At 54.7% G+C, this 24,672-nt stretch overlaps 2 protein-coding genes across 10 annotated transcripts in view; both read right to left on the reverse strand.

Moving 5' to 3' along the window:
* Positions 1 to 34: 34 nt before the first annotated feature.
* Positions 35 to 9,746, reverse strand: Sema4c (semaphorin 4C). 3 transcript variants are annotated; one of them, XM_048430332.3, is made up of 15 exons: positions 9,550 to 9,746; positions 7,419 to 7,564; positions 5,700 to 5,848; positions 5,381 to 5,443; positions 5,162 to 5,260; positions 4,918 to 5,014; positions 4,664 to 4,780; positions 4,420 to 4,571; positions 4,155 to 4,330; positions 3,682 to 3,826; positions 3,359 to 3,581; positions 3,161 to 3,273; positions 2,074 to 2,234; positions 1,909 to 1,979; positions 35 to 1,765 (listed from the first exon to the last, which is right to left on the reverse strand). In XM_048430332.3, the coding sequence occupies exons 2-15, from the start codon at positions 7,525 to 7,527 to the stop codon at positions 936 to 938; spliced, it is 2,505 nt and encodes an 834-aa protein (XP_048286289.2). In that variant the 5' UTR covers positions 7,528 to 7,564; positions 9,550 to 9,746; the 3' UTR covers positions 35 to 935. The 3 variants fall into 3 exon arrangements, with proteins under 3 accessions (XP_048286289.2, XP_048286287.2, XP_085535651.2); XM_048430330.3 differs by having other exon boundaries at positions 7,419 to 7,567; XM_085679525.2 differs by lacking the exon at positions 9,550 to 9,746 and having other exon boundaries at positions 7,419 to 7,608.
* Positions 9,747 to 14,318: 4,572 nt separating this feature from the next.
* Fam178b (family with sequence similarity 178 member B) overlaps positions 14,319 to 24,672 on the reverse strand; it is a 121,294-nt gene continuing 110,940 nt past the window's right edge. For all 7 annotated transcript variants that reach the window (XM_085679526.2, XM_048430335.3, XM_048430340.3 and 4 more), the window contains 3 exons: positions 16,516 to 16,593; positions 16,002 to 16,154; positions 14,319 to 14,668 (listed from right to left, as the gene is read on the reverse strand). In XM_085679526.2, coding sequence (XP_085535652.2) covers positions 14,636 to 14,668; positions 16,002 to 16,154; positions 16,516 to 16,593 — 264 coding nt within the window. In that variant the 3' untranslated portion in view covers positions 14,319 to 14,635. The remainder of the gene's footprint in view (positions 14,669 to 16,001; positions 16,155 to 16,515; positions 16,594 to 24,672) is intronic.

Below are 24,672 nucleotides of genomic sequence, written 5' to 3' on the forward strand. Positions count from 1 at the left end.
GATAGGTTTTAGTCAAAGTATCTGAGCACCAGAGTTAAGTTTCATTTCCTCCATTTTATTTGTCAATATAAAAATACTCAAATATTTACAACAAATAAATATGTGGGGACACAATAAGTTACACTGTTAGGAGCCCTCTTCCTAGAGCTGGGAGAGGCTATGCCAGTATCCACAGCATGCCTACTTTCTCCCTCCCCTCCCCCCAAGCCTTTCCCAGCCCTGTCGGAAGAGCGCAAGTATAAAATACCACTGAACCCAGAGGCCAAGTGGGAGGCCCTGCCCACCCTTCCCCCTGAAATAGGAGGCTCCATCTCCCTCCCCCACCCGCCCTGAAAACATTCACAGCCCTAGGAGCAGGACTAGGCCCACCCCTGAGTCCTGTACTCCCCCCCAGAGGGGTACAGCACCCTGTCCATCCCATCCCCATCTGTACATTACTGTCCCAAGCTCGGGACAGGTGGGGGTAGGAGAGGCAAAGTGGTATGACCCCCTTCCCCTTCATAGCTCCAAAGACTCACCAGGAGGACCCCAGGCCAAGGGAAGACTTAACAGAGACATACCTAGACACACACACATACACATACATACACACACACACATCACACACCCCTCCATACACACACACACACCAACACATATATGCACAAACACCCATATCTTGAAACTTCTGCCTTGCAAAGTTTTGGCTGCTGGGGTCCCACAATGTCTGAAATTCACAGAGGAGGGTGTGGCCTCCTGTGAGGCTGATGCCCTGGTGAGCCACACCAAGTGGCAGTGCCCACGCTGAGCAGGTCCTCATGGCCGGGCAAATGCTGGGCAGTGTCTGTCCCAGGCAGAGCAAGTGCCCTGGCCATGTCCCTGAGGTAGCTGGTGCCTGTGCAAAAGTAAGAGCGCACCTCCCATGAGACCCCCGCCGTGAGGTGGGGGGGCTCCCCTCATACTGAGGACTCCTCCGGGTTGGAGTCAGGCAGTGGCTGGCGCTGCTGTAGTTTCCGTCTCAGCTCATCCGCGAGCTCAGGCAGTGGATGCCCAAGTCCTCCTCGGTCCTCCCCTCCCAGCTGTAAGCGCACATAACCATTGGCGTTTGAGTTCCGACCTCCCCCGAGGTGAAGCCGAGTCGGAGAAGGCAGGGGCTGGCCAGGTATGCCAGGAGGTGGAGAAGGGGGCCCACCCCCGGGCTGGCACCGGGCGTGACCAGGCACAATCTTGAGAGAGCCATCTGAATAGTAGTAGCCAACGGGATCCCAAAGTTTCTCATCTGTTTCAGGGCCAGGGCGGAAGGGGGGACTGGCTGGTTCCTTGGGCAGCTCTAAAGGGTACACCAATGTCCTCTCCGCTGCCTTGGCACCTTTTTCTAGCTCTTCTCGAAGTCGCCGACGAAGTGATAAAACCAACAGCAGCAACACCAGGCACACAGCCCCCAGAGCCACCACAGCTAGCCAGACAAGCCCCAGGTTTTCCAAGGGAGCCCGGGCCTCCAGGGTCACTGATGGGCCAGCCACAACAGCAACAAGGTAGCTTTCGGCAGGCAGTCTTGTCCCCTGCTCCTCCGAATAGCAGTGATAGAGCCCAGCATGGCGGGCTTGGGCAGCCATCACTACCAGCGCCTGGAGTCCTGTGTCATAAAGGAAGGAGCCAGGTTGTTCGGCAGGCAGGTCCCGGCCTCTGAAGGTCCAGCGGGCATGGGCCAAATTTGACGAGAGGTGGCAGGGCAGAACCAGGTCTGTGCCCGCCACTACGGTGATGTTCTTGGACGCAGGTCTGACTGCAGAGGCAAAAAGGAGAGAGAACAGAGTGTTAACACAGGAAACCCAGAGCCAACAGCAGGAGGAGATTAACCAACTCTGGCTGAGATGTGGTGGTGGGGGGGAATCCCCAAAATGAAGGAACAAAAGAAAAACAGCTCACCTTTCTTAATGCCATACTGGTTACACATCTTTGAGGTGTCCAAGTTTGTCACATGTTGGACCAGAAGGGACCTGGTAGGGAAGGGAGAGAATGTTGGCAGTCCTACCCCAACCACTTTGGCCTCCCCTCCTGGCCCTGGCACTCCTCACAGATTGCCCGACTCACCCTGGGTGACCAACGGTGGTGGCCACGCACCGGCTGGTGTTGACATTCCAGGCACAGTAGGGATCCCGGGCAAGGACACAGTCTGCACAGAAGCGGTACTTTGTGCAGTCATTCAGGGGCAGCTGGACCAGCTGAGAGCGGGAGCCAGCGAAAAGCACCCTCTGCAAAAAAATCAGACAAAAGGTGAGCCTTTGAGAGGCACAGGCACGGAGAGAGCTGGGATCTGTGCAGGGAGCAGGAGTGCGCTAGGTACCAAAGGAAGAAGGCAGAAGGAAAAATCCAGGCCGGAGGAACACGCTTGAGCCAGCACAATCCTAATCACGTTATAGACATGACCTTATTAGTCAAGAACAGCAGACCTGGGAGGCCAAGGCTTATGCACACTTGCTCACACACACGCACACTTGCTCACACACAGCTTAGAAAACGCTTTCCTCCAGCCGTAGGAGCCGGCACAATAACGGGGCCCATCTAAGGCGTTTCCCTCTGCTCGAATGGTGACTGCCAATCTGTGTATTTACTCAGCCCCACACTTTCCTCGCTGCCATTTCATTATTCAGTGATCAGGGGAGCAACTTCGAGTCACAATAGCTGGTAAAAGGCAAACAAATCAAAGTCCAGAGGGTGCTGGGAATATGCCAGTTTTGCATAAAGGTTTGAAAAAAAAAAAAAGCAAATGCTTCAAGGAAATGATCCAGGAGATTGAGGGCCTAGCTCAAGACCCACTGGGGACTGGAAGAAAACTAATGTCCCTGTTACATGGGTACCAAACACACTTTAGAGCCTGGGAGGTCTGGTCAATCACAATACGGAAGGGCCTGAAGAAAACATGAGAACATGAGGGAATTGGCCAAGGCTAGATGCTGGGGATGAGGGAGCCCATAGGAGCTGGTTCTATGTAAGGACCCTTGGAGGGCAGGTTCCAGTGTAGCCCATAAGTGCTCTTACATCCTGAAACTCGCAAAAGCTAAGTGAGGGGTTCTGAGCTGGCCAATCACATGCACCCAACTAGGGAAGGCCAAAAGCCTGAGTGTTGGCTAGATGGTACGGCACTGAGCAGTGCAGCCCGCGTGGCCCATCCTGGTACCTTGCTCCGGGACAGCACCAGACTCTCCACTGGCTCCTGGTCAAACACCTGCAGCTCCTCTATCATGTGGACCCAGGGCCCCAGGCTCACAGCCTTCAGCAGCCAGCCGTCTCCTGCAGAGGTGATGGGGAGAGAGTGTAAATGAGGAGGCCCTCGGGCGTCCCCAGGAGTCTTGGGTCCACCTGGAAAAGTGCCTACCTGTACCAATGAATAGCACTGTATAGGTGGCGCCATCCAATCCTGTGACCCTGTCGGCCACCATGTGTGTGAAGTTAGTGTTCTTCTTCACAAGCAGGGGGCGGCCCAACCGAGGCCTCACCTGCTCCTCCATCAGCGGGTGCTTCTTGATGAAGTTGAGGATGTTGTCAGGCAGCTCCAGAGAACTGGTGTAGCCATTGTGGCGGTGCCAATTGTTGATGCACTGTGCCAGGGGAGGGAGATGGGCAGGAGAGCCATCAGCTGGGTGAAGGAATGGGTCCTGGAGCTGATAGTGGGTGCACAGCCCCATGCCGAAGACTCACCGAGCCGGGCCGAGGGCTGGGTACTGGGTCAGTATAGCGGGCCCACTTCTGGGCCTGCTCGCTGTACTCTTTGTAGGGGCCCTCGAACACCTGTTGGATCTGTTCCAGCTGGTACTCACAGACTGCTGACAGGTCCATATCACCCCTGTTACAGCAAAGGAAGGACCTCAAAAGTCAGGTCTGGTACCGACTTGCCCACACCGTACCCTGGCATCAGAGGAAGCACTATAAAGGCAGGGCTCAGTATAGAGTAGTCATGGCCATAAGGTGGCTCTGAGGTGTCACCTGAGGCAGTTTCTGCTTCCCGCACCCCCACAGAGCTTTAAAAAGAGCAGGCCAGAATGATCTTGGCTACCAAGCATTGACCTGCTAGACTTCCTCCAGAGGCCTGTGCAAGCCTCACACCCACATACCATCCCCAACCTGACGGCCACCTGCTTCTCCCTACCCCCAGCCACCCCAGAGCCACTTACCACCGTGCCTGAAACACCCCAAAGAAGGTGGTGTTGTGCCAAGAGGTCCCCAGCAGGGTGTGCACTGCCCGGAGCTGGTTGAAGTAGACCTTCCACTCTGGGGCCGAGCACACCAGCTGTGCTTTCAGGAATGTTGTCCACTTCTTCTGCAGGGTCCGTGCGCCCCCCATGTCGCCCTGGCAGGTGGCAAGGAGACAAGGCCAGTCAGCCCCTGCCCAGCCCAGCCCTCAGGGCTCCCGCCACCCACCGCTGCAGAACTCGGTACCTTACAGACGCGAGCCACGCGAGCCACCACCTGCTCGGCGTAGCAATCGTACTCCACGGCCCGCTCGCTGAAGAAGAAGTAGACCTTGTCATCGTCCCCCGTGAAGCTCCCCACACTCTCAGGGACATAGGCAGAGCCTACGAAGTGGGGTTCTGGGGCAAAGCAAGGAGGGTCAGTGGCAGGGTGCCAGGGCCTTTCAAAGCCCTTCCACTCTCGGCTTCCCGGGTCCCACTCCATGACGCACCATTTAGCCAGAACGCCAGGTACTCGGTCTTGATAGAGTGGTGGGGCCCCATGTTCCGCAGGATAACAGGCTCGGTACCCAGGAAGTTGTTGAGCGTGGCAGAGAACAGCTCACCATCTATGGACAGGAGACAAATGGCGGGTCAACCAAGCTAGAAAAATAAGGTTCAGATGTACTCTGGAGACAAGCCTCCAGAATGTAACCGACCAAGTCCCCGAAGATTCACCCTGTCCGTACTGGAGGCAGCCACTCACCCACAAGGAGTCCAGTGTGGCCCTTAGCTGGGTCATAGGGACATTTCCCCTTCCCGTCCTCAAATTCTCCACGCTCCAGGGTGAAAGTGAGCATGTCCTAGGGGCAAGAAGATATGGAAGACAGGCATTAATACAGGGGCCTGCACGGCCTGAAAAATCATGACCTGAGAGTCCAAGGAAGGAAGTCACAGAAGTCAGGGACAGGTGGGTATGGAGCACACCCAAAGAGGGGGGTAATACTCACGATGTAGGTGCACTTGGGCTGGAAGGCATAGGTACCACAGACGTACAGGTGGGAGGCATTGTATGGCTGAAGAAAGCGGATGAAGTTGAAGCATTCGGTCTTCAGAGAGAAAGGTATACAAGTTAGTGAGAACAGAGAGGCAGGGATACAGGCTCACCAGGGCCCAGGATGGAGAGCATCCCAAAAAGGCCTGGCAGGGGCAGTGCCCTGAGCGCCCACCTGGTTGCTCTTCCCTTTCTGGGTACACTCAATCTTCTTCTCAGCCGGGGCCTCCCAGGAGATCTAAGGACCGGAAAGGACACATCAGCAATGTCATGGGAACACGTGAAGTGTGTGCTCCAAACACAGCTTGAGCTATGCCATGGGTGACACCTGGTCCCCATTCTGACACAAGCCCCAAACCTATCCCACCTGGAGGAACCCAGAAGGGGAGAGCAAGTGCTAATCCTGATACCAAGAGAGACCTCTGGGCTGTGAGACAGCCTGCCCAGGCCACACACCCCCAGTCCTGTGTGCCTCCCGCTGCCCCACCTCTCACCACGCCTTGCAGCTCCAGAGCCTCTACGCTGAAGGCAAACAGCGCCTCTCGAGCCCCCACATATAAAAGCCCAGAGTGCTCTCTCAGGGTCAAGGTCAGGAAGTCCTGGATGCCCGTCTGGGAGAACCGCCTCACTACTGTGGCCAACTCTGTAGAAACAGGGACAAGAACAAGGTTGGAATGAGCAAGGGGTGAGTGGTGCCTCCCCGGGGTTCCAGGAGTCCCCTACATCAATCTTCCTTTGTCCAAAGATCCCCTGGGCCTCATCATCACTGCTCTCCACAAAAGCTAGCACCACACACACAGACCACAGCCAAACCCCTACTGGCCATAAAGGACTTTTTCTGAATAGACTTTGACTCAATAGCTCCACCCTACCCAGGCTTCCGAAGCCCCTCTTCACAGTCTGGGAGGAGGCAATCTGGGCTGGTAAAGGGGAAGGAAGGATATCTCGGCCAAAGCTTCCGGCCAGAGGAAGCCATCTGACTGATGTGATGGCTCTCACTCAGGGTCAGCGGTACCTCAGGCACAGAGTCGGGCACTTCCCCCACCCTGGCCTCCTCAGTTGCCATTTCCTCCTTTGCTCTGCTACTTGCTGACCACATCAGGGTCCAGCAGACCCTGGCGGCAGAGCCAGGGGGACAGAAGGCACAGAACAGTTGTGAGCATTCCTTGTCTAAGAAGCCAGTTACGCCAGCAGGCGCCCGTCCAGGCTTCCGGAGATGCAAGCACAGATGGGTATGGGGCTGGCAAGGTGGCATGTGGGGAAGGGGGAAGAAGTTAGGATTGGGAGGGCAAGGGGCCCAGAGACTCAGAGACCAGAGTTGGCGTAGTAGCCTGAGAAGCTGAGCTGCCGTCCGGCACATGTAGCGCATGGTCGCACATCTAGTCATGGAAATCTGTCAGAGGCCCACAGCTCTGCCCCCCTGCCCTCCTGCCCACAGGGTCCGCACTTAAGCCAGCCCCAGTCTTTGGAGGCAATGACCAGCCAGAGCTGGGTTGGCATGGGAGGGGCTTCATTAGCAGCTGAGTGAAGCCTGTGGGAGGTGAGCTCATCCCAGGTCCCAAGAGCCCATAGATGATACAAACACCTGACATCACCTCTCCATACAGGTGTGTGTGCAAAGGAGCGCTGTCTGCTAGGCTCTGCCTCCTCCCCCATCAAGCACAAGCACTTATATACACACACCCACCTAGAACCACCAGGCGGCTCCAGTGTTGGGGCCCCACAAGGGAGGACCATTAGATGAATTAAGGGGCTTCTGGGGACAGTCAGCTAGGAGGACTGGAGATGGGGTTAGGCTTACACTTGCCCTAGAACTTGGGGTTCAGGTTTCTCTCTCTCTAGGCTTCCAAGCAATAGTGACAATTCAAATGAGGGACAGGGAGGGTGACCCCGAAACTACCTCCCTTGCACACCTGGACGGCCAAGTCTAGGTTGAGGTTGGGGGTGGAGGTGGTGGTAAGAGATCCCAAAGAGTTATCCCAGCATCAGATGGGGGCAAATCCCAGGTTCTGACCTGCACTACCAGTTCTGGGTCCCTGGGGCCACTCGCATTTCTTAGAAAGCCACAATCACACTTATCAGTATAAAGTATGCATGCTTGGGGGGATAATTTTCTCAGCAGCTGCTCCTTCCTTCAAGCAAGCATCCCCTTCTTCCTCAGCAGTCCATTCCTGCCTCCCTCTGGCCCTGCCTCCCATGCTTCAAGCACTCACCCCCAGAAGATACTGTCTTCCGGGGCACAAGGTTCCACCACACCTCAGCCCCAATGCCCAGGCCCCACAGCCCTGCTGCCAGCAGCCAGACAGCCCAGTGCGGGGCCATGGCAAACACCCGGGCTCTAAACTTCAGTCCAGCAGCCCTGCTGAAGGAAAAGAAAGTGGTCAGCATCACAGACCGGAAGGGGGCCCGCACCAAGAGACAAGCAGTACGGGCGCACATTTGAACACAACTCCCCTGGAGCTCCTGGAGCTTCCCCTGCTCCCTTTTTTGGAACAGACCTAGTTTCTACAACTGGCCTCTGCCCCCAAGGGCCCTGGGGGTCTCTTCCAGAGGAGCAGGGAGGAGCTGAGTCAGCAAGCACTAGGCGTGGGCAGTCATCAAAAAGCCTTCTATGGCCTCCAGGCCATCCCTACTCCCTCAACAGGGAGTTGTGTAGAAAAAATAAAAAGGGGCTCCCCTCCTTTTCCTCCTTCAGGTCTAAAAGGTTTTGGAATAATCTTAAGAAAGAAGACCTGCTACCTGGACTCCGTCCAGGCCCAAGACCTAATTCGGGGACGTATACCCCTTATTCGGCTGAGGCAAGCAGGCGGTTGGGCACAGACCCCCAGTGGGGGGGACTTGGTGCAGCCGGCTGCGTGCAGAGTTCCCGGCCCCAGCCTGTCCCCTCCCCCAGCGCAGACAATAGCCGGGCAGAGCCCAAACCCGGTTCCACATCAGCAGGGCTGGAGTAGGAGTGGGGCCGGGAACCAAAAGGGCCCAGCTTCCCGAGGCCCCTTTGTTGCCCAAGAGGGAGGCAGGAAGTGGGTGGGATGGGCGTGGAAATGACCAGGGCCAGTCCTGTTCTTCCAACAGCCTTCTACGAGACAGTGACCCTCCATCAGAGAGGCGGCGGGGCAACGAGGCAACGAGTCGGCTCAGGGCGTATGGGGATCTCCTCACCGCGGCGGGAGCGGGATCGTGGAAGGAAGTGAAATGGGTTTGGGAGGCCAAAGGGGGTTTCTCCTGGAGCACTGGGGATGCCCACGAATGGCCCTCGAAGGCTATATGTCCCCCCCCCTCGCCACTCCCCGCCTCCCGGCTCTGACGAACGTTCTTAACTCGGGGATTGCACCCCGGGGACCCTGGCCTAGGCACTAGGCCAACGGGACTGATTTTCACTAATCCAGACGCTCGGGACCGGGAACAGAGATGCAAAATCTGGGAATTTCACCCCAAAACAAAGGTTTCAAGCCAAGACCCCGTCCAGGTCTCCCTACTGTGGGCTCTCCCATCCCCCAGCTCCGGGGATTTGAATGCAAACAAAGCAGTGGCGCTGGGAGCGTGGCAAAACCAGGCTTGAGGACGCCCCCTGTCGGCCCAGAACCCCTGCGCGGGAAGGCGGGGTGGGGGTGGGGGGCTGGGGCTGCTTGCCCACGGGCAGTCCCCCCTGACACACCCTCAGCTTCCCCTCTACCAATTACCCTACGCTGGGGTCAGAACCCGGTGGCGTGCTCCGAGAATCCGCCCGCGTACCATGACCCAACCCCCAGCTCTTTCCAAGGCAAGGGACGAGGACAGCCAGGGGGATGGAGGGGTGCAGAACCAGGATTTGCGCCACACTTGCACACCGGGAGCAGCAGATCGTGGATCGCTGCGCTCCAGCGCGGGACCGTGCGGCTAAGCTCGGATGAGGGGGCTGGTTCTCAATGCCAGCCCGCCTCCCTAGCAGAACGGGAGGGCGGGGGGGGGGGGGCGCGCTAGGGAAATCCGATCCCACAACATCGGCCATGGTCCAAGCCCGCCCCAAACTTTCCGTCGAGGTGGGGGAACCGGAGCAGCTCGCGAATCTGGCAAAAATCCGGACCGCGCGCAGGACAGCCCGAGGGTCTCCCACTGCCCCTAGCTCCGCACCCTAAGGCGCCCGCCGATCTGGCCACTGGAGCTGCAGACACAGCTTGCCTTACTGCTGATCGTCCGCTGGGCAGCCCGCGGAGTACTCGGTAGGGACCCGGATCGGACAGCTGTCTGCGCTGCCGCCCTGCCCTGCACCCCCAGACGCTGTCCCCTTGCGTGCGCGCCGGTCCCTACCCGAGTCAAGGGGACAAAGCAGCAGCTCTGGGGCCCCAGAGCTCTGGCCTCACTCACCTCTTCCGTGCAGCACGAATCCCTGGGCGCCGCCCTCGCGTTCGGCTCCGGCCACGGTCCTCCCCTACCCCCGCGCCGTTCCAGCCCGCGTGCGCCCGCCAGCACGCTTAGGCTGTCCCGCGCCACCGCCCCTCGGTCCCAGCACCGCTCTTGGTGCCCCTGAGCTCGGGGTCCGTGCTCTACCGCGCCGGGCGCCGGTTCTTTCTCCGCTGCTGCCGCTGCTCTCCGCCCCCAACCCCCTGACGTCAGGCAAGGAGGGTGTCGAGTGGTGGCCGGGGGCGGGACGCGAAGGCCCGCCCAGGAGGGGGCTGCGACCCGCAGCCCTTGCTTGCCCAGCGCTGAGGCTTGGGGACCCTAGCGACTCTGGCCTCCCCGGAGTCAAGGTCTACGCCGTGGCGCCCGGAGGAAGGGGTGCGGGGAGGGACTCCAGACATTGCCACCGTGAACCACACTCACCTGGTCTTCCCGAAGTGTGCCTTCAAGCCTTGCGGCGGGCTGGGCTCAGGAAGGGCTGAGGGGTTCCCCCACGCTCCAGTTACAGGAACGAAAGCTGGCAAGCCATTTTGGGATGCGTATCCGAAAGGAGGGGAGCAACGGAAGAAACTGAAGGTTCTCCAAGGGGCTAACCACAGTGGTCAGTCCTTTGACTCCGAAATCGTCCTCCTTTCTGGTCTTAACCCTTGGGCTGGTGGGAGCGGCGGCTCACAGGCAGAGAAGACCCCCAAGTCTCCAGGCTGCTCCTTGTTTCCAGGCTCCAGCCGAGCCTACCACCAGGAAATGATCCCTGGTACCACTTGAAAGGTTGATTAACAAGTGGCATGAGCCCTTCAGTTCAGATGAAAGGGGCTGAAGGGGAGCCACGCTGGGAACCACTACCACCTTCAGAACTGCCAGCCTCCGCCCACAGCCGCTCCTAGATAACTTGTAGCTTTGGCCTCCTGGGCCCTGCTGGATGGGCAAGTCCTCTTTCCAGCCAGCTGGCCCTCACGCTAGGCAGCTGGACAAAAGAACCTTGGGGAAGCTGCTTCACCGGTACCTGGAGACCACCCCTAGCCAGAGTTAAAGGACAATCGGGAATGAAGGGAAGTCGAGGCCCTGAGACTTCGGTGGTAACTTTTAAGCCCCTGGGACAGTCCTAGAGAGAAGAAACATTTGAGACCCCATCAGCAGATCTGGAGTGTAAATCAGTCCGACAGCAGCCTTTACTCTGGGTTAAAACTTGGCATCTGAAAGTGGAGACCAGAAGGGAGTGAGGATAATGGAGAAAGGCAACCCAGTTTGGTTTCAGTAACAATTGAGTCTTTGCTAGGACACAGAACGGCCCCTTCTCCCTCACTGGCCAGAGCCACATTTCCCAGCTTCTTTCCAGTGGGAAACAAAGCTGGGGCCTTGGAGATGCTGGAGATAGGAGGCAAGCCAGCTACTACCAGGGGTGGGCAGGGAATGTGCCCTGTTGGAGCTGGCCAGAGACAGAGCCATGCAGGACCCTCCTTTTGATCAGACTCAGTTTCCATCTAAATAAGGGTAAGCTGCTCACAGACTTCCAGGCTTTTGTGCTGTTGTTCTGTGCCCTTGGCTTTAGAACCTACTGTCAAATTTCCTCAGACCATGCTCAGGACGCTTTACAAGCTGGGTACCCTCGGCCCTGGGAGGCTGATGCAGGACTTCCAGGCCAGTGACTGTTTCTCTCATCTTATCAGAAAGATTAAGCAAGATCTAAAACTGACTCAAATTCACATAAACAGCAAGGTAAAAATTGTGAATGAGGCCTTGGAGTGATGGCGGGAGTCTGTGGTCCCAGCTGCTTGGGAAGGCGGAAATAGGAAAGTTGTGAGCCCTTGAGTTCACATCCATGTCCATCCTGGGCTCCCTAGTGAGACTGTCTCAAAAAAAAAAGGAAGTTGAGTTCCGTGATTCCCATTCCTCTTTCTAACAGTCACCTCGCACACGGCTAATGCTCCATTTCCTGTTGCTTTTCTCCCTCACCTCTAAGACTTGCCCACCAGGAATAAGCGCTGCTGGGCAGTGACCTGAGCTCCCTGGCTCTACCTCCAAGGTGGCCCCAGTGGAAAGTTTCAAAAGGTTTGGGTTTCACTGGCAGGGACAGTATTCTGCACCTTCATGGCAGGTGTCAGGGGCTTCTAAGCCAGGGATGGAGGTGGAAAGAAGACTGTTCCAGTAACAGTCAGTGAGCCCCTCCCTGCCAGGCTCCTCACCGGTACGGCTCCACCCCCCACCCCCCACCCCCCACCTCTGCACATTCCCTGCCAGGCTCTGTTTACCGCCATGGGTCTTCTCCACAGGTGGGTGGGCAGAAGATGAAGTTTCCTTGCATGAGTCCTTGCTTGTGATTCATGCTTTTTAATAAAAGGACAGCTGGCAGAAAAATAAGGATTCTGGATCTCACATCAAGAAAGAAAAATAGTAACACTAAAAAAATAAAAGAAGAAGAAGAAGAAAGAAAAAGAAAGAAAAGATAAGGCTACATAGCTGTGTAATCTCCTTAGGCCTACCTAGCATAGCCTATGGAAGGCATCACACTCTGATCCTTATTCTAGCCTGACAGAGTAGACCCTGCTCTGTGCCTCATGCCCCCTTTGCTATAGCTTAACTGCTTGTGGTCAACTAAAGAAAACATGAGAAGACAAGTTAAATGGCCACCCTCCAGGATCCACTGAGTTCAAGCTGACCCTTGTAGAGCCCAATATTGGTCATGAACCACAGCACTCTGCTTCTTACCAACTACCCTTCCCAAGCTAAGTGGCTAGAGGAAGGCCCAGAGTGTATGCTGGGGTCTCTAGTCAAGGCCTCCTTGAACCTGGACCGTTTCCAACATAGCCGGAAGTCTCCCCACAGGTGGGAGAATGACAAGATTAGGGTGGGCCATCTTTCAAGGAGCTCTCTGACTGTGACCCAGGGAACTGGGACATAGGAAAAGGACTTCCTTGGTCTACTTCCTCCAAATGGAGAGTTATCAAAGCTGTCCACCTGGGGAGCCTTTCCCTTCCCAGCCCCTCCCTTCCAGCATCACCAAAAGGAAGCAGGAAAACATCCGTCATCACAGCCCAGGATACTGCTTTTCCAGCGGCTTCTATCAGGATATCCCCTGCCTTTTCCCAGGGGCTTAGGGTCAAAAACCTGGAGGGCAAATGGTGAAACAGCCAGCTTCATTCCAGAATTCTTGGCCTGGAAGAGGCTCCGCTTCTAATTGATCCCAACCCAGGGTTGGTCAGCGCCCAGTCAGTCCCAGAGCAGGACAATTACATGACCCAGGGGATCGTGTCCACCCTTGAGTGACCTTACATCACATACCTCTGCTCAGGTTACAGCAGCCTTCTGGAAGGGACGCCTCTTCCTCCTCTCTGCTGTTTCTATTTCTCTCTCAGGGATGGGTATGTTTGTGGAGTAAGGAGCCAGGGAGAACTCCAGATGTCTACATTGACGGACACTTTGATCCCTTTTCTTAAAGCCAGGTAAGGCAGCTTCAAGAACTGGAAACTCCCAAGTTCAGCCTCTCAGGCCTTCCTACCCCCTCTCTGCCCTTGGCAATGAGAACAAAAGAGGGAGATTTCAAGGTGATTTCCAGGTTTCCAGAGCAAACCCAGTTACTGAGGATTAACTGCCAGGATGCAGTGTCAAGCAGGGGCGCCCAGAGGCAGGGTGAACCGGGCTAGCTCCCCAAAGTCCCTGCCTGCCTGTCAGAGAGCTGAGGATGACCTGCTTACTGCTGCTGGGGCGTGAACTATCAGTCAAATCACTGGGCATCCAAGTCACCTGGCTCTGAAAGGGCTTCTTCCACTTCTCATTTGGCAAAAGCTTTGAGACAGAAAAGATGTCCTTGTGGTACCCAGTACTGTGTCTCTAAATAATAGATGTCTCTAGCTCCTGGCCTTCAGGGGACCCAGAGAGGGAGGTACCTGTGTCTGAAACAGGCCTAGGAAGGTATGTGCCTGACTTTAGCTATGTTCTCTGTGTGTGTGTATGTGTCTGTCTATCGCCTGGTCAGCCCCTAATCTTGGAACATATAAACAGGGAAAATTGTACGCAACAGCCATGGGGAAGCTCCAAGGGCTTCACCAACTGAGATATGAACACAAGTCAGATTGGTGAGAGTCATCCTCTGCTGCCTCCTGGCCCCCTCTTCTACCTGTTGCAAAGCTCACTCCAAACATGAAAGTGTCGGAAGGGGCCAAAGATGAGCATGGATTTTGTCAGAGGAGTGGCCAGATAAGAAAGTAAATAGGGGCTAGCTAGGGGGCTACTCCTGGAGATACAAACGGGCCCACTCACTTCTCCAGGGGTCCAAGTCAAAGACATCCAGTTATACAGTTAGAGGTTAGGACACAATGAAACTGACCTGGAGGCAAGGCCATGGAAAGCAAAAGAAGGATCCAGAAGTGTCTTTGGGACCCACCCCCACTTCTAAGTCTAAAGAGTTGATTTCACAGCTCAACAATAAATTGAATTAAGCATAATTACAGCCCTGATCCACCATACTGTCTGTATAGCGTCCCCAGCAGGGGCGGGGTAGTCCCAGACAGGATCCAGACAAATGTTCTTCATCCAAAAGTGCCCAGGCTCCAGCAACCCTGGTCACAGCGTGACGGCTCCGAGATATAGAGTCAAGTGGCTGAGGTGGTTCCTAGGCCCCAGTCACATGGCTGCCAGAGGTGAGAGCAGCACCAGCTGGCTCAGGCAGAGGCTAGGCATCAGGTTAGATGCTGGGCATGAGCCCTCGGGACAGGGATTTAAGGAAGGAAAACCACTGGTGCTGAAAGTAAGACTTTAATGTGCACAAAGGAACCCCATATTAAGGATGGACAGAGAAAACAAGATACAGTGTGTGTATGTGTGGGAAGAGTGGCTAACAAAAAGAGACCAGGAGGCCCAGGAAGTCAGCGCTATAGAGACAAGACCTAAGCTAGAAGAGATAGCTGAACAAGCAAACGTGTTTAAGGGTGGGGATGGTCAGGGAGACAAGGCCTCCAGTGGCAGTAGGCTGGCTTCACCAGGCTGGGTCTTCCCCAGCCTCTGTTCTTTACCTCCGACAGTTCTCTTCCTGCTGGAGTCCGGAGCCATTATCCCTTTAAATATCTTTCCAAGGGTTGAAGTACTGGCCCTGTGAAGAAGATAGAAGTAGCTTGTAATGGCCTGGCCCCAGTACTGTCCTCTATCCAAAGGCCCCTGCATTGGTGGTGCCCATTCAGCATCCACCAGAGAGGACTCCATGTCAGGTGTCTTAGGGTTCCAAGACCAGATACAGTGGGTCAGCAGGCCATTTGACCACAGCGCCTAGGAGGCTCAGCCAAGGTCCCATCTCCCACTACTATGGACCCAAGGGAATAAGGGAGGAAGATGTTATCTGTGCACACTCAGCCAGGCTCCAATCACTCTGCTTCCTCTTTATGACAAACGAAGCTTCCCACCAGGAGCCAGTGGATCAGGAGAAGGGCTTTCTTTTTCTCAGGGACTTGCGAAATTTGAGCACAAAGCCACAGCCTGTGGCCAGTGTGTCAGCCTCAAGTCAGGGGTGAGAGGGAATTGTAAGGGAGGGGTCAAGGAGAGGCAAGCTGGGAACAGGGCGTTCAGCTGTCTCCATTAAGGGCTTGGGGGCTCAGGGCCAGCCCAGCAGGGCATGCTTAGTGGAGAAATGGGGGGGGTGCCTAAGGGTGGAAGGGAGTATGCCGATGGGGACTGCTCTGTGCCAAGGAGTGATACTGGCCGTGAGCCCTGATTTTCACATTCACTCAAGCTGCCTGCATTGGGTGGGTGGGGCAAACTATTGACCCTCTGGAGTCTCTAGATATAGCTCATCTGTAAAACCTGTGTCTAACAATCCCTGCTTCCTGAGGTCTTCAGGTTCTGGTAGAAAAGATCTTCACTCAGTAAACTTTAGCTAAAATGTTACTACCTGGAGGAGTTGAGACAATTCCAACAACAAGAGTGGGCGCTGCCCCGCGGACGTGAGGGGTAATAGGGCACTCACTTAGCATGCATGAGGCCCTGGGTTCAAGTACTAATCACTCCCCCCCCCCCCCCCCCCCCCCGCAAACAAAACAAAACAGAGCAGCCTGGGAAATGTTCTTAACAAAGCAAGAAGCCAGCTGAGGTCCACAGGACAAGTGGACAGGAGGTGGACAGCTGTTGCCTGCGGTGTCCCTTCCTGGCTGGTCATATCAAACTGGTATTGCTCAGCTCTCCAGGGCTGAGCTTCTCTTGGCATTTGCTCACAAACAGGCTTCCCTGTGTTCCCTTCTGCATCCCCTCCCTGGGCCCTGGATTAAGAATGAAGGTCCCCTGAGACATCCCCACCCTCACCACACTGCCCACTCCACCCTCTCCCTTTGGAGTCCAGCAGCTGCAGCGGGGGTGGATGGCCTGCTGGATCTGCCAAGCCCCACCGACTGACCACTTCCCTTCCCTCCCAGGTCCAGGGGATTATGGGACACCACCTGGGGCTGACAGTGAGCCAGCAGGTCCTGCCAGCGGATGTAGGTCTGGGTGGCAAGGTCCTTGAGTTTGGTCCGGTGCATGGCCTGGGGGCTCTCCCGGATATGGGTGCTGATGTGGCGGTCCAACTGCATGCACAGCAGCTGCAGCTCACCCTGAAGAGGAGGAGGAGGCAGGACATGAGCCAGGCATATTCTGGAGGCCGGGGCAAGAAGGAGAACTAAGTCAGAAAGGGAGTGATTCTCTGAGTGACTGCTGCCAAGCTGGGTAGGAAAGGGAGGAGAGAGGAAGGGCGGCTTCTAGGGGACAGGTCAGCATCCCTTGGGAAAGGCTTTTGGGACATGGTGGGAGAAAGAGGCCCTGGCAGCCCCTTGCCACTTTCTTCTTGGCCTCTCATTCTGTAGTTCCTGAAAGAAGACTGGTTCCATGCTGGTCACTGTGGTCCCACAGTGCTTGATACAGTAGATACTACTGGGCACCCAACCCTTCCTTGCTCCAGCTTCTTGGGAGACTCACCCATTGATCTGGAGTGATGTCCTGGCTACTGACCACCACCCCAGCCAGTGTCAGGAGGCTGTGGCACAGATAGCAGACCTAGAGAGAGAGCACAAGGATGCTTCCTTAACTCATCTGAGCCTGTGAAGGTTCCTTGCTCTCAGCACACAGCAGCAGCTTCCAGGAAAGCATCTTCAAGGAAGGCCTGCATGAACGGAACCTGGCCTCGTTATCTCAGTGCTCTAACTAGCCCAGTAGGCTGGACCAACATTCCTCTAACATACCTGCCACCCAGAAAACCAGCCGTACCACCCCAGTCTCATCCTGGGAGTCGAGAAATGAAAAGCCCCCAGGGTCTGTGTCCTCAGACCTCTGCACAGCCTGCTTGTTGAGCCACCTACACCTGTGCTCAGTACCGGCTGTACAACCTCTGAGCTCCCACCTTGGACACGTGCCCCACAAAGGAGCAGCACCTGCACAAACCCAGGCACAGCGCTGTTTGACTCTCAGTCCTGATGTCAGACAGAAAGCTGGCAAGGGAAGGGAAAGTCAAAGAAAAAGCCAGGGGTGAGTATCTGCATACTGTCTCCCCAAGTCCACCCTCACTCTTGCCACTGGATACGCAAAAAAAAAGAAAAGAACAAAGGCCAGGTATGATGGAGCATACCTGTAATCCCCGACTTGGAAGCTAAGCAAGACAAGTTCAAGGCCAGCCAAGGCTACATAGGAAGACCCGGTCTCAAAAGCAAGCAAAAATGTACAACAACAATGAACGCAAAAAAGAGACAAAAAGAAAATTAGGAGGAGGGCTGGAGAGGTGGCTCAGTGGTTAAGAGCATTGCCTGCTCTTCCAAAGGTCCTGAGTTCAATTCCCGGCAACCACATGGTGGCTCACAACCATCTGTAATGAGGTCTGGCCTGCAGACATACACACAGACAGAATATTGTATACATAATAAATAAATAAATATTAAAAAAAAGAAAAGAAAATTAGGAGGAAGGAAAAAATGGCCCTATGGGGGCAGAGACAGTAGATTATAACACCAGACAGATCCTGTGTCTTACATCAGCCCTAGGTGGGGCATAGGGTGGAGGCAGGGTTGGTCAGCCAGGTAACTAGCTGGGCTTGAATAGGGTAAGGGAGGGCATGGCTTGGGGACAGGGCTGGCTGCAAAGACAGTGAGGCGCATTGGGCTGTTGTTGACCGGGATGATTAGAACTTCCTGAGGGACGCTAGTGAGAGGAGGTAGCAGTATCTGGTGTGGGTTGAACACACCAGTGTGCACGGTCTTTCTGGGACAAAAGATTGCAAGATGTGTCTTTCATATTCTTTTTGCTGTCCTCCATACCATGTGGTTGGTATGTGTGTGCGTGTGCGTGCGAGCGAGTCTCTGTGCTAGAGACCAAACTCAGGAATAAGCGAAGCACACACTCTTCCCCTGAGCTGCATCCTCAGCCCACATCCTCTTTTCTTCCCCTACTTATTAATATGGGGGGGGGGGGGAATGGCGCTGGAGAGATGGCAGCTGCCAATACCGCAGTTGGAAGGCTCACAACCACCTGCAATGCCAGCTCCTGGGGATTCCAATGCCTCTGGCCTTCTTGAGTAAACATACTGTATGCATGTGTACCTACCCCCCAACACACATACACATGCAATAAAGAATAATATAAATCTAAGGATGTGGTGGGATATGCATTTAATAACAGCATTCATGAAGGCAGAGGCAGGTGGATTTCGGTGAGTTTGAGGCCAGCCTGGCCTAGATAGTGAGTTTTAGGCTATTCAGGGCTACACGATGTGACCCTATCTCAATAAATAAATAGATACATATGTATAAAAACAAAGAAAAAGAGACCACAAGGTTGAGAGGAAGCAAGGTGGTGGATAATAAAGGGAAGGAAGGGGTGAGGGAAAGAAAAGGGAAAGGAAGAAAGTGACGTCACTATAGTTTACTTAGGAAATAAACGCTATTTTAAATAAGTAAGAATCTCTTTTGAAAAAGAAAAGGACTATTTCTGGGGACTGGGGATGTAGTTCATTGAACACAGTGCTTGCCTAGCATATAGTAGGCCTCGGGTTCAATTCCTAGTACCATAAAACCGGGCCTGGTGTCACATGCCTGTAATTCCAGCATTCCTTAGAGGCAGCAGGATTAGAAGTTCAAAGTCATCCTTAGCTACACAGTAAGTTCAAGGATAGCCTGTACAAAACAAACAAACAAACAAATAAACCTGTCTAATATGTATTATTGACAGAGTCAGAATATACCTAAATTTGTTGAAGATTTTTTAAACAGGACCCTGCCCTACTTTAATTGAGTCTAATTGGGTTTGGAGCAAGAGAGGAACATGACCTTGGAAAAAGGCTGAGGCCCCTTTCAGACAGGGCAAAGCTCTTGGCATGGAGCAAACCGATAGTGAGAGGTGGCAGAGGATGCCAAAGAAAACATCAAGAGTAGTGGAGCGGGGGAGGGGCGCTGCCTGGGGAAGCCTGGGGACTACCCGAGGTGTAAAGGGACGGCGAGCGGGAGCAGAGGGCTAAGGGACCTCGGGACTCCTCACCCCTAAGCCTTTTCTCTTGCAAATGCCTTTCTCTAGTACACCCCACCCCCTCCTGAAGATCAGCCTGCCTCAAACTCAATTGTGGAGGTCTTTGCTTCATCTGGACCCCGGGATTTACCATCCTATAGGGCAGCTTGGGGCAGCCTTAGGCTCCCAGGATCGCCCTGGGGGAAGACTGCAGGACAGGCATTTACCCTGATCACTAAGGAGGAAAATGCAGCAGTGCACAGCCCCAGTTTCACGACACAGCTCTCACTGATTCCCATAACTCAATCTTCAAGGAAAACCCCAGATAAATATTCTGAGCTTCTTTTTTTGGTCTGGGTGCAGGGAGGAGGGATAGGGTGTTCACCACATTTTCCAACCATTTCTCCAAAGAACAAATCCAAATGCACACGGTTTGGAGGTTGGTGTGTTCCCCCATTGCTAGAGAGGGCCCTTTAAGTTAGACTCTGACTCAACTTGAGGTCGTAGGGCTGTACCCTACTCAGGGCAGGCAGTGTTGAGTCCCTGCCACTGTTTTTTGTGGGGAAAAAAAGGGTTTTGGCTTAGGATGCTTCTCAGCTGTAGAATCCTGGTCTAGCAAAGGTAAGGTTTTAAGTTTGATCCTTAGTACCTCAAAACAAACAAACAAACAAACAAGCAAACAAACAAACAAACAAGGGCTCGGTGGTGCATGCCTTTAGTCCCAGCACAAAATCAAACTGAAACAAAAAGTCTCAAAAAACCAACCCAAAACAACATTAAGTTTCAATGAGGACATCAGTCATGCAGGTAAGAGTCTCCTTAGTGGAGGCAAAGAGCGGCTGTTGGTTTCTCTGTGTCAGGGAACCAGGGGTTCTGGGCCTGGAGAAGGCAGAACCTGAGACCCTTCCTCCACAATTCCACTGCTTGGGGGACCCGAGGTGGGCTAGGGGTGCAGAGCAGAGGTGCTGCGCGGGCAAGGAGTCATCTTGGTAGGAGCAGGATGCATGGAAAGTGAAGAACCACATTTCCCTCTCTGTGACAGTGACCACTTTCTGAATTTAGCAAGCCTGCTCCTGTCTTGGCTGGCACCACAGAGATTAAGCAGGAAGTGGTGGCCAGAGGACAGGACGTGGGCTATGCAGCCCCTCCCCCCGCCCACCGACCAGATTACCCCCCTGCCCTTTTCCTCTACCTTTGGGACCACAAGGTGGCCTTTCCCCCAGTCCAAAGGAGGCCCCTTCCAGGACTCGGCTTGTGTGTGTGTATGTGGTATTTGTTTGTGTGGTATGTGTGTGTGTGTGGTACGTGTGTGCATGTGGTATTTGTGTGAGTGTGTGTCCATGCATGTGTGTGTGTAGCTGCAGTTGGGGTCAGTATGGCTTTGGAGTCAGTCTTCCATGGTGGTGGGCTGCAGTGTCCAGGCCTCATACCTTGTTTAGAGCAGCAGGACCCCAGCCAGTTGAGGAGCCCAGCCCCTCATGCACAAACATGAATCCAGGCTGGGAAACCACAGTGGGAAAGAGATCCAGGAAACCTCAGACAAGGACTCAGAAGAGAGAGGCAGAGGGTGAAGAACAGGACGTGCCTGAACCCAATGCTGACAAGCCAAGGCGGTACTGTCCCTGGGTCCCATTGCCAGCAAGGCCTTTGCTTCCACTTCCTGGGTCTCTCCCCAGGGTCTGGTGACGGTGGCGGGCCTCTTCCCAGAAATTCATTGTGGCATATCTCATTCCTGCCCTCCCCCAAACCAGGACCCAGGGATGAGGCTCGTCACCCAGCAGACAACAGGCAGGTGGCACCTCTGGCTCTGTTCCAGTTAGTTCTGATCTTAGGTCTCCTGGGTCAAGTGGAACTCATTTGCAAGTTTTTGTCAGAGGAGTCAAAAGGGAACATGGGTGGACATTTCCCGGGAACTTCATCCTTCAGGAAATCCCCTGCTAGTTAATGCCAAGGGGGTAAGCTGGGTTACTTACGCCGAAGGGTGGAAGAGAGGAGGGAGTTCCCAGGAAGCCGCTTTCTCTAACCCAGCAGCAGTTTCTCCCTACCTCGGGTCATGACCAAGGATGTAGTCTTACCCTGGAGTTTTTAGATAGAACCCTTTCCTCAGAGCCTGCCAGGCAAAAGGGGACAGTAGACTTTCCATGGGTAGGAGGACTCTGTGGAAGCAGGTCCAGCCAGGCTCTGGACAGCTGCTAGGGACTGGGGAGAACGGAGGGCTGGCCCAGGGACACGGAGGAAGGAGGATGACAAGGATGCAGGGGCAGTGGCTCTCTAAGTCACATTGCCGAGGCCCAGGGCGCATCCTGCAGTGTCTGTATACCTGCTCAGCTGCACCAGGATGCCAGGACTACCTCCTCTGTTTCTGCCTTTGACATCACAGGCCCTGGCTGGTGGCTACCCTGGGGACCCTGCATTCAGCTCAGTCTCTAAGGTCTGGAGGCCCAGCTTAGCTTGACAACTGACCCCAGGAGACTCCATCGCTATGTGCCGCGCCTGTCACACGTGGAGCACACGTGCTGACGACGAGCCATAGAACCAATTTAGTTACAGACCGAGGCTGCACGGATCGCTAGATTGCCCGCGGTGATGAGAGGTGGGCCACGAGTCACTGGCCTTTTTAAAACTAAGTTTAAAGCTAGTATCACAGCATCCCAATCCAATAAGACATACAGAGAAGGCCTGGTGACCCTGCATCTTGGCATATGTGGGAGCTCAAGTTTGGCCCGATCCCCAGCTGATAGGGGAGGGATGGCTAGAAGTAGATGTCTGGGACCTCCCCCTTCATCAGAAAAGGCTCTGCACTTGTATAACCTCTCGAAATGGGGCTGACACTGTAGAAAGAGCAGAGGTCCCTGGGTGTTCTAGAGGCAGGACATAGAGGCCAGGCCATTCCTGGGGTAGACGGGGACACTGGCCTGTGCCCAAGGGCGTGGCGCAGGTGCTCCTTCAGGGTTGGGCAAACAACAACAATATTATTAATCCTGGGGTTGGGCCACTAACAGGTCCCAGGCCAAGACCTTCAGCTCAGGGAGGGAAGCAGGGCTCTATCTTGTGTGTCCACCAAAGCACAGTACATGCATGTTTCTAACTACACTTCATCTGAACACGGGTGCATGGCACTTGCCATGTGCGATGCCATTTCTTCCCAGTTTCTAGGGGGAAACTGCATAAACTACTCCACACAGCTCCAGTTCCAAGGTTATACTTCCTGACCTTGGCCTTGGCAGGCACTAGATGAGCCACAGAGCAGAGGGCTGCAACCAAGGTTCCATGCCAAAAGAAAAGCTGACCTCCAAAGTGACTCTGCCCAGGATGGGAGACTGGTCACTGTTGCAGCAAGCAGGAAATGATGAGGACACATGACTACTGCTAGGAAATGCGGTGTGTGACATAAGACCTCTTCTCAGACCAGCGTCCCTGAAGAGACGGGGTCAAGAGGTCAGGTGACAGACGTCACAGACACAGCCTGCCAGAGTCACCACGGGGTTGGCTAGGCAGGCCACTCTATTCTGTAACTGAAAGTGATGCAGTCGTGACGGGGGTGGAGCCCTAAAAATTGGACAGGGATAGGGCCACTTTCAGGTGACAGGGGACAGGCTGGCAGCATCTAGAAAGGAACAGGACTTCTGGATCAGCTGCTGGAACAACCACTAAAGGCAAAGTTGCTCTCTGGACCCCAGCTGGGTCAGGAGGCAGAAGGACTCTTCCCAGGGTGCTGGAGGATCTGAGGGGCCCAGGATGTACCCTCACACCCACCACGCCCCCAGAGCATGAGCTGGAGCCTGTTCTAAGTTCCCAGAAATGAGTTCTGAGACCCCAGGCCCCTCACAGTGGGATCCTCCTGTAAGCTCTACCTAAACTCTGAGCATGAACCCTAAGGGGCTCCTTCCTGTTCGGCTCTGAGGACTGGGTGGGAGCTGGGAAGCCCTGGCACAGGAGGTAGGGGCAGGACACACATAAACAGGAAGGCTGAGGGCATGTGCGAAAATGAAGCCATCTCAGACTGTGTCCAGAGGGAGGAACCACAGGGTTGTGGGCAAATCCTTGAGAGAGTGATTCTACCCTGCTCATCTTCCTATGTTGGCTTCCTTCAGGGGTGCGGGTGGAGGCAAGCAAGATACAAGCAGTGGCAGTAGCTCTTCCTGCTTCTTCAGCTGGAACCAGAGACCCTGATCCCATGGGAGTCTGGATGGAAAATCTAGTTCTGCCAGGGGCCCAGAGTCTCTGGCAATAGGAAGCTGTGTGTGTGAGTGTGTGTCAGCCCAGGCTTATACACATGCATCCACATTAGTATGTGGGCCTGAAGGCATGGTGAGCATGTGCAGTTCTGCAAGGAGTAGCTGGGACTGGCCATCTGCAAAGAGAGCTGCTTTCTCTCAAAGCCCGTGACAGAAGATCAGGGTGTGTTGTGCGGTCCCAAGTTTCTAGGTACCTAGAATGCACCCCTTCTTTTGTAAGAGTGGCCCAGCTTCCTGTCCCCTACATTTAGGCCAAAATGTTCCATGGTGATGTCTACAGAGTTGACTCCAGCAGAATACATGTGACCTAGGCCCGCCAATCACAGTCCATGCCAAGCCAGTGAGCCTTGACTCTGGGACAGAAGCTCTTTCTTTTCTTTACCCCTGGCCAGGGTGGCCGAAGAAAGGAGGTCAACCTAGGGTTTCATCTCACACACACACACACACACACACACACACACACGAGAGAGAGAGAGAGAGAGAGAGAGAGAGAGAGAGAGAGAGAGAGAGAGAGCCTGTCTGGGAATGCAGGGTAGGGTAGAGTCAAGCATTGGGGAAAGCCACCCCGGGATGTTGTGACACAGTGCCTGTAGTTGTGGGTTCAGCCAAGCCTGAGGAGTCATCCCAGGACAACCAGGAACTACATCCCCATCGACAGAGGCCTAGGGAAGACAAAAGAGAAGAGACAGAACAGGGGGAAAGTGGGAAGCAGAAGGCAGCTGAGAAGGCTGTGAACCCTGTAGGAGCAAGCAGTCCTCACTCCTCCCTAGCCAGGCAAGGCAGAGCTGCGAGATGGAGCACTTGGAGAGTGCTCCTACAATGCTCCTACACCCAACTCTGGCCTGACTCAGGCCTGGGAGAGAGAAGAGCAGAGGCCAGGCTGGGTGCAGGGCTGGCAGGAAGGGTCCCTCACATGGCTTATTTCTGCTCAGGTCGGGCATTTCACTGGAGGCCTGCTGCTGAGGTTGACCGGGGACCCAGCCTCACGCGCATCTCTGTTTACATTCATGGAGGCAGGGCACATGCCAGGGGTTAAGTGGACTGTTATGGACCTCCCGAGTTCGGCAGACAGGAAGTGGAAGACAGGAAGATGCAAGGCCAAGGCCATCGGCATGCAGAGTGCTGCGGTTTGGTCTTCAGGGCTGTACGTGATGGGGGCAGAGACTGTGGATGGAAAATCAGAGTATGATACATACAACAGGTCTGAATGGGAGGAAGACACTCTACAGAGCGTCCAGAGGGAGGAAGAAACCCAGATAAGAGTGCCAGGACAGAAGCTGATGAGTCACCTGCCCATGGACAGGGACCCTGAGAGGTCCTCCAGAGCACAGGGCTGATTGGGGTGAAGGAGAGAGCAGGCCAACCCTCCAGCTGGTTGGGCTTGAACAAAAGCTCCCTGGGACCCCAC

This window comes from Myodes glareolus, chromosome 18, assembly GCF_982192425.1.
Source record: "Myodes glareolus chromosome 18, mMyoGla1.1, whole genome shotgun sequence".
In the NCBI taxonomy this organism is placed as follows: domain Eukaryota; kingdom Metazoa; phylum Chordata; class Mammalia; order Rodentia; family Cricetidae; genus Myodes; species Myodes glareolus.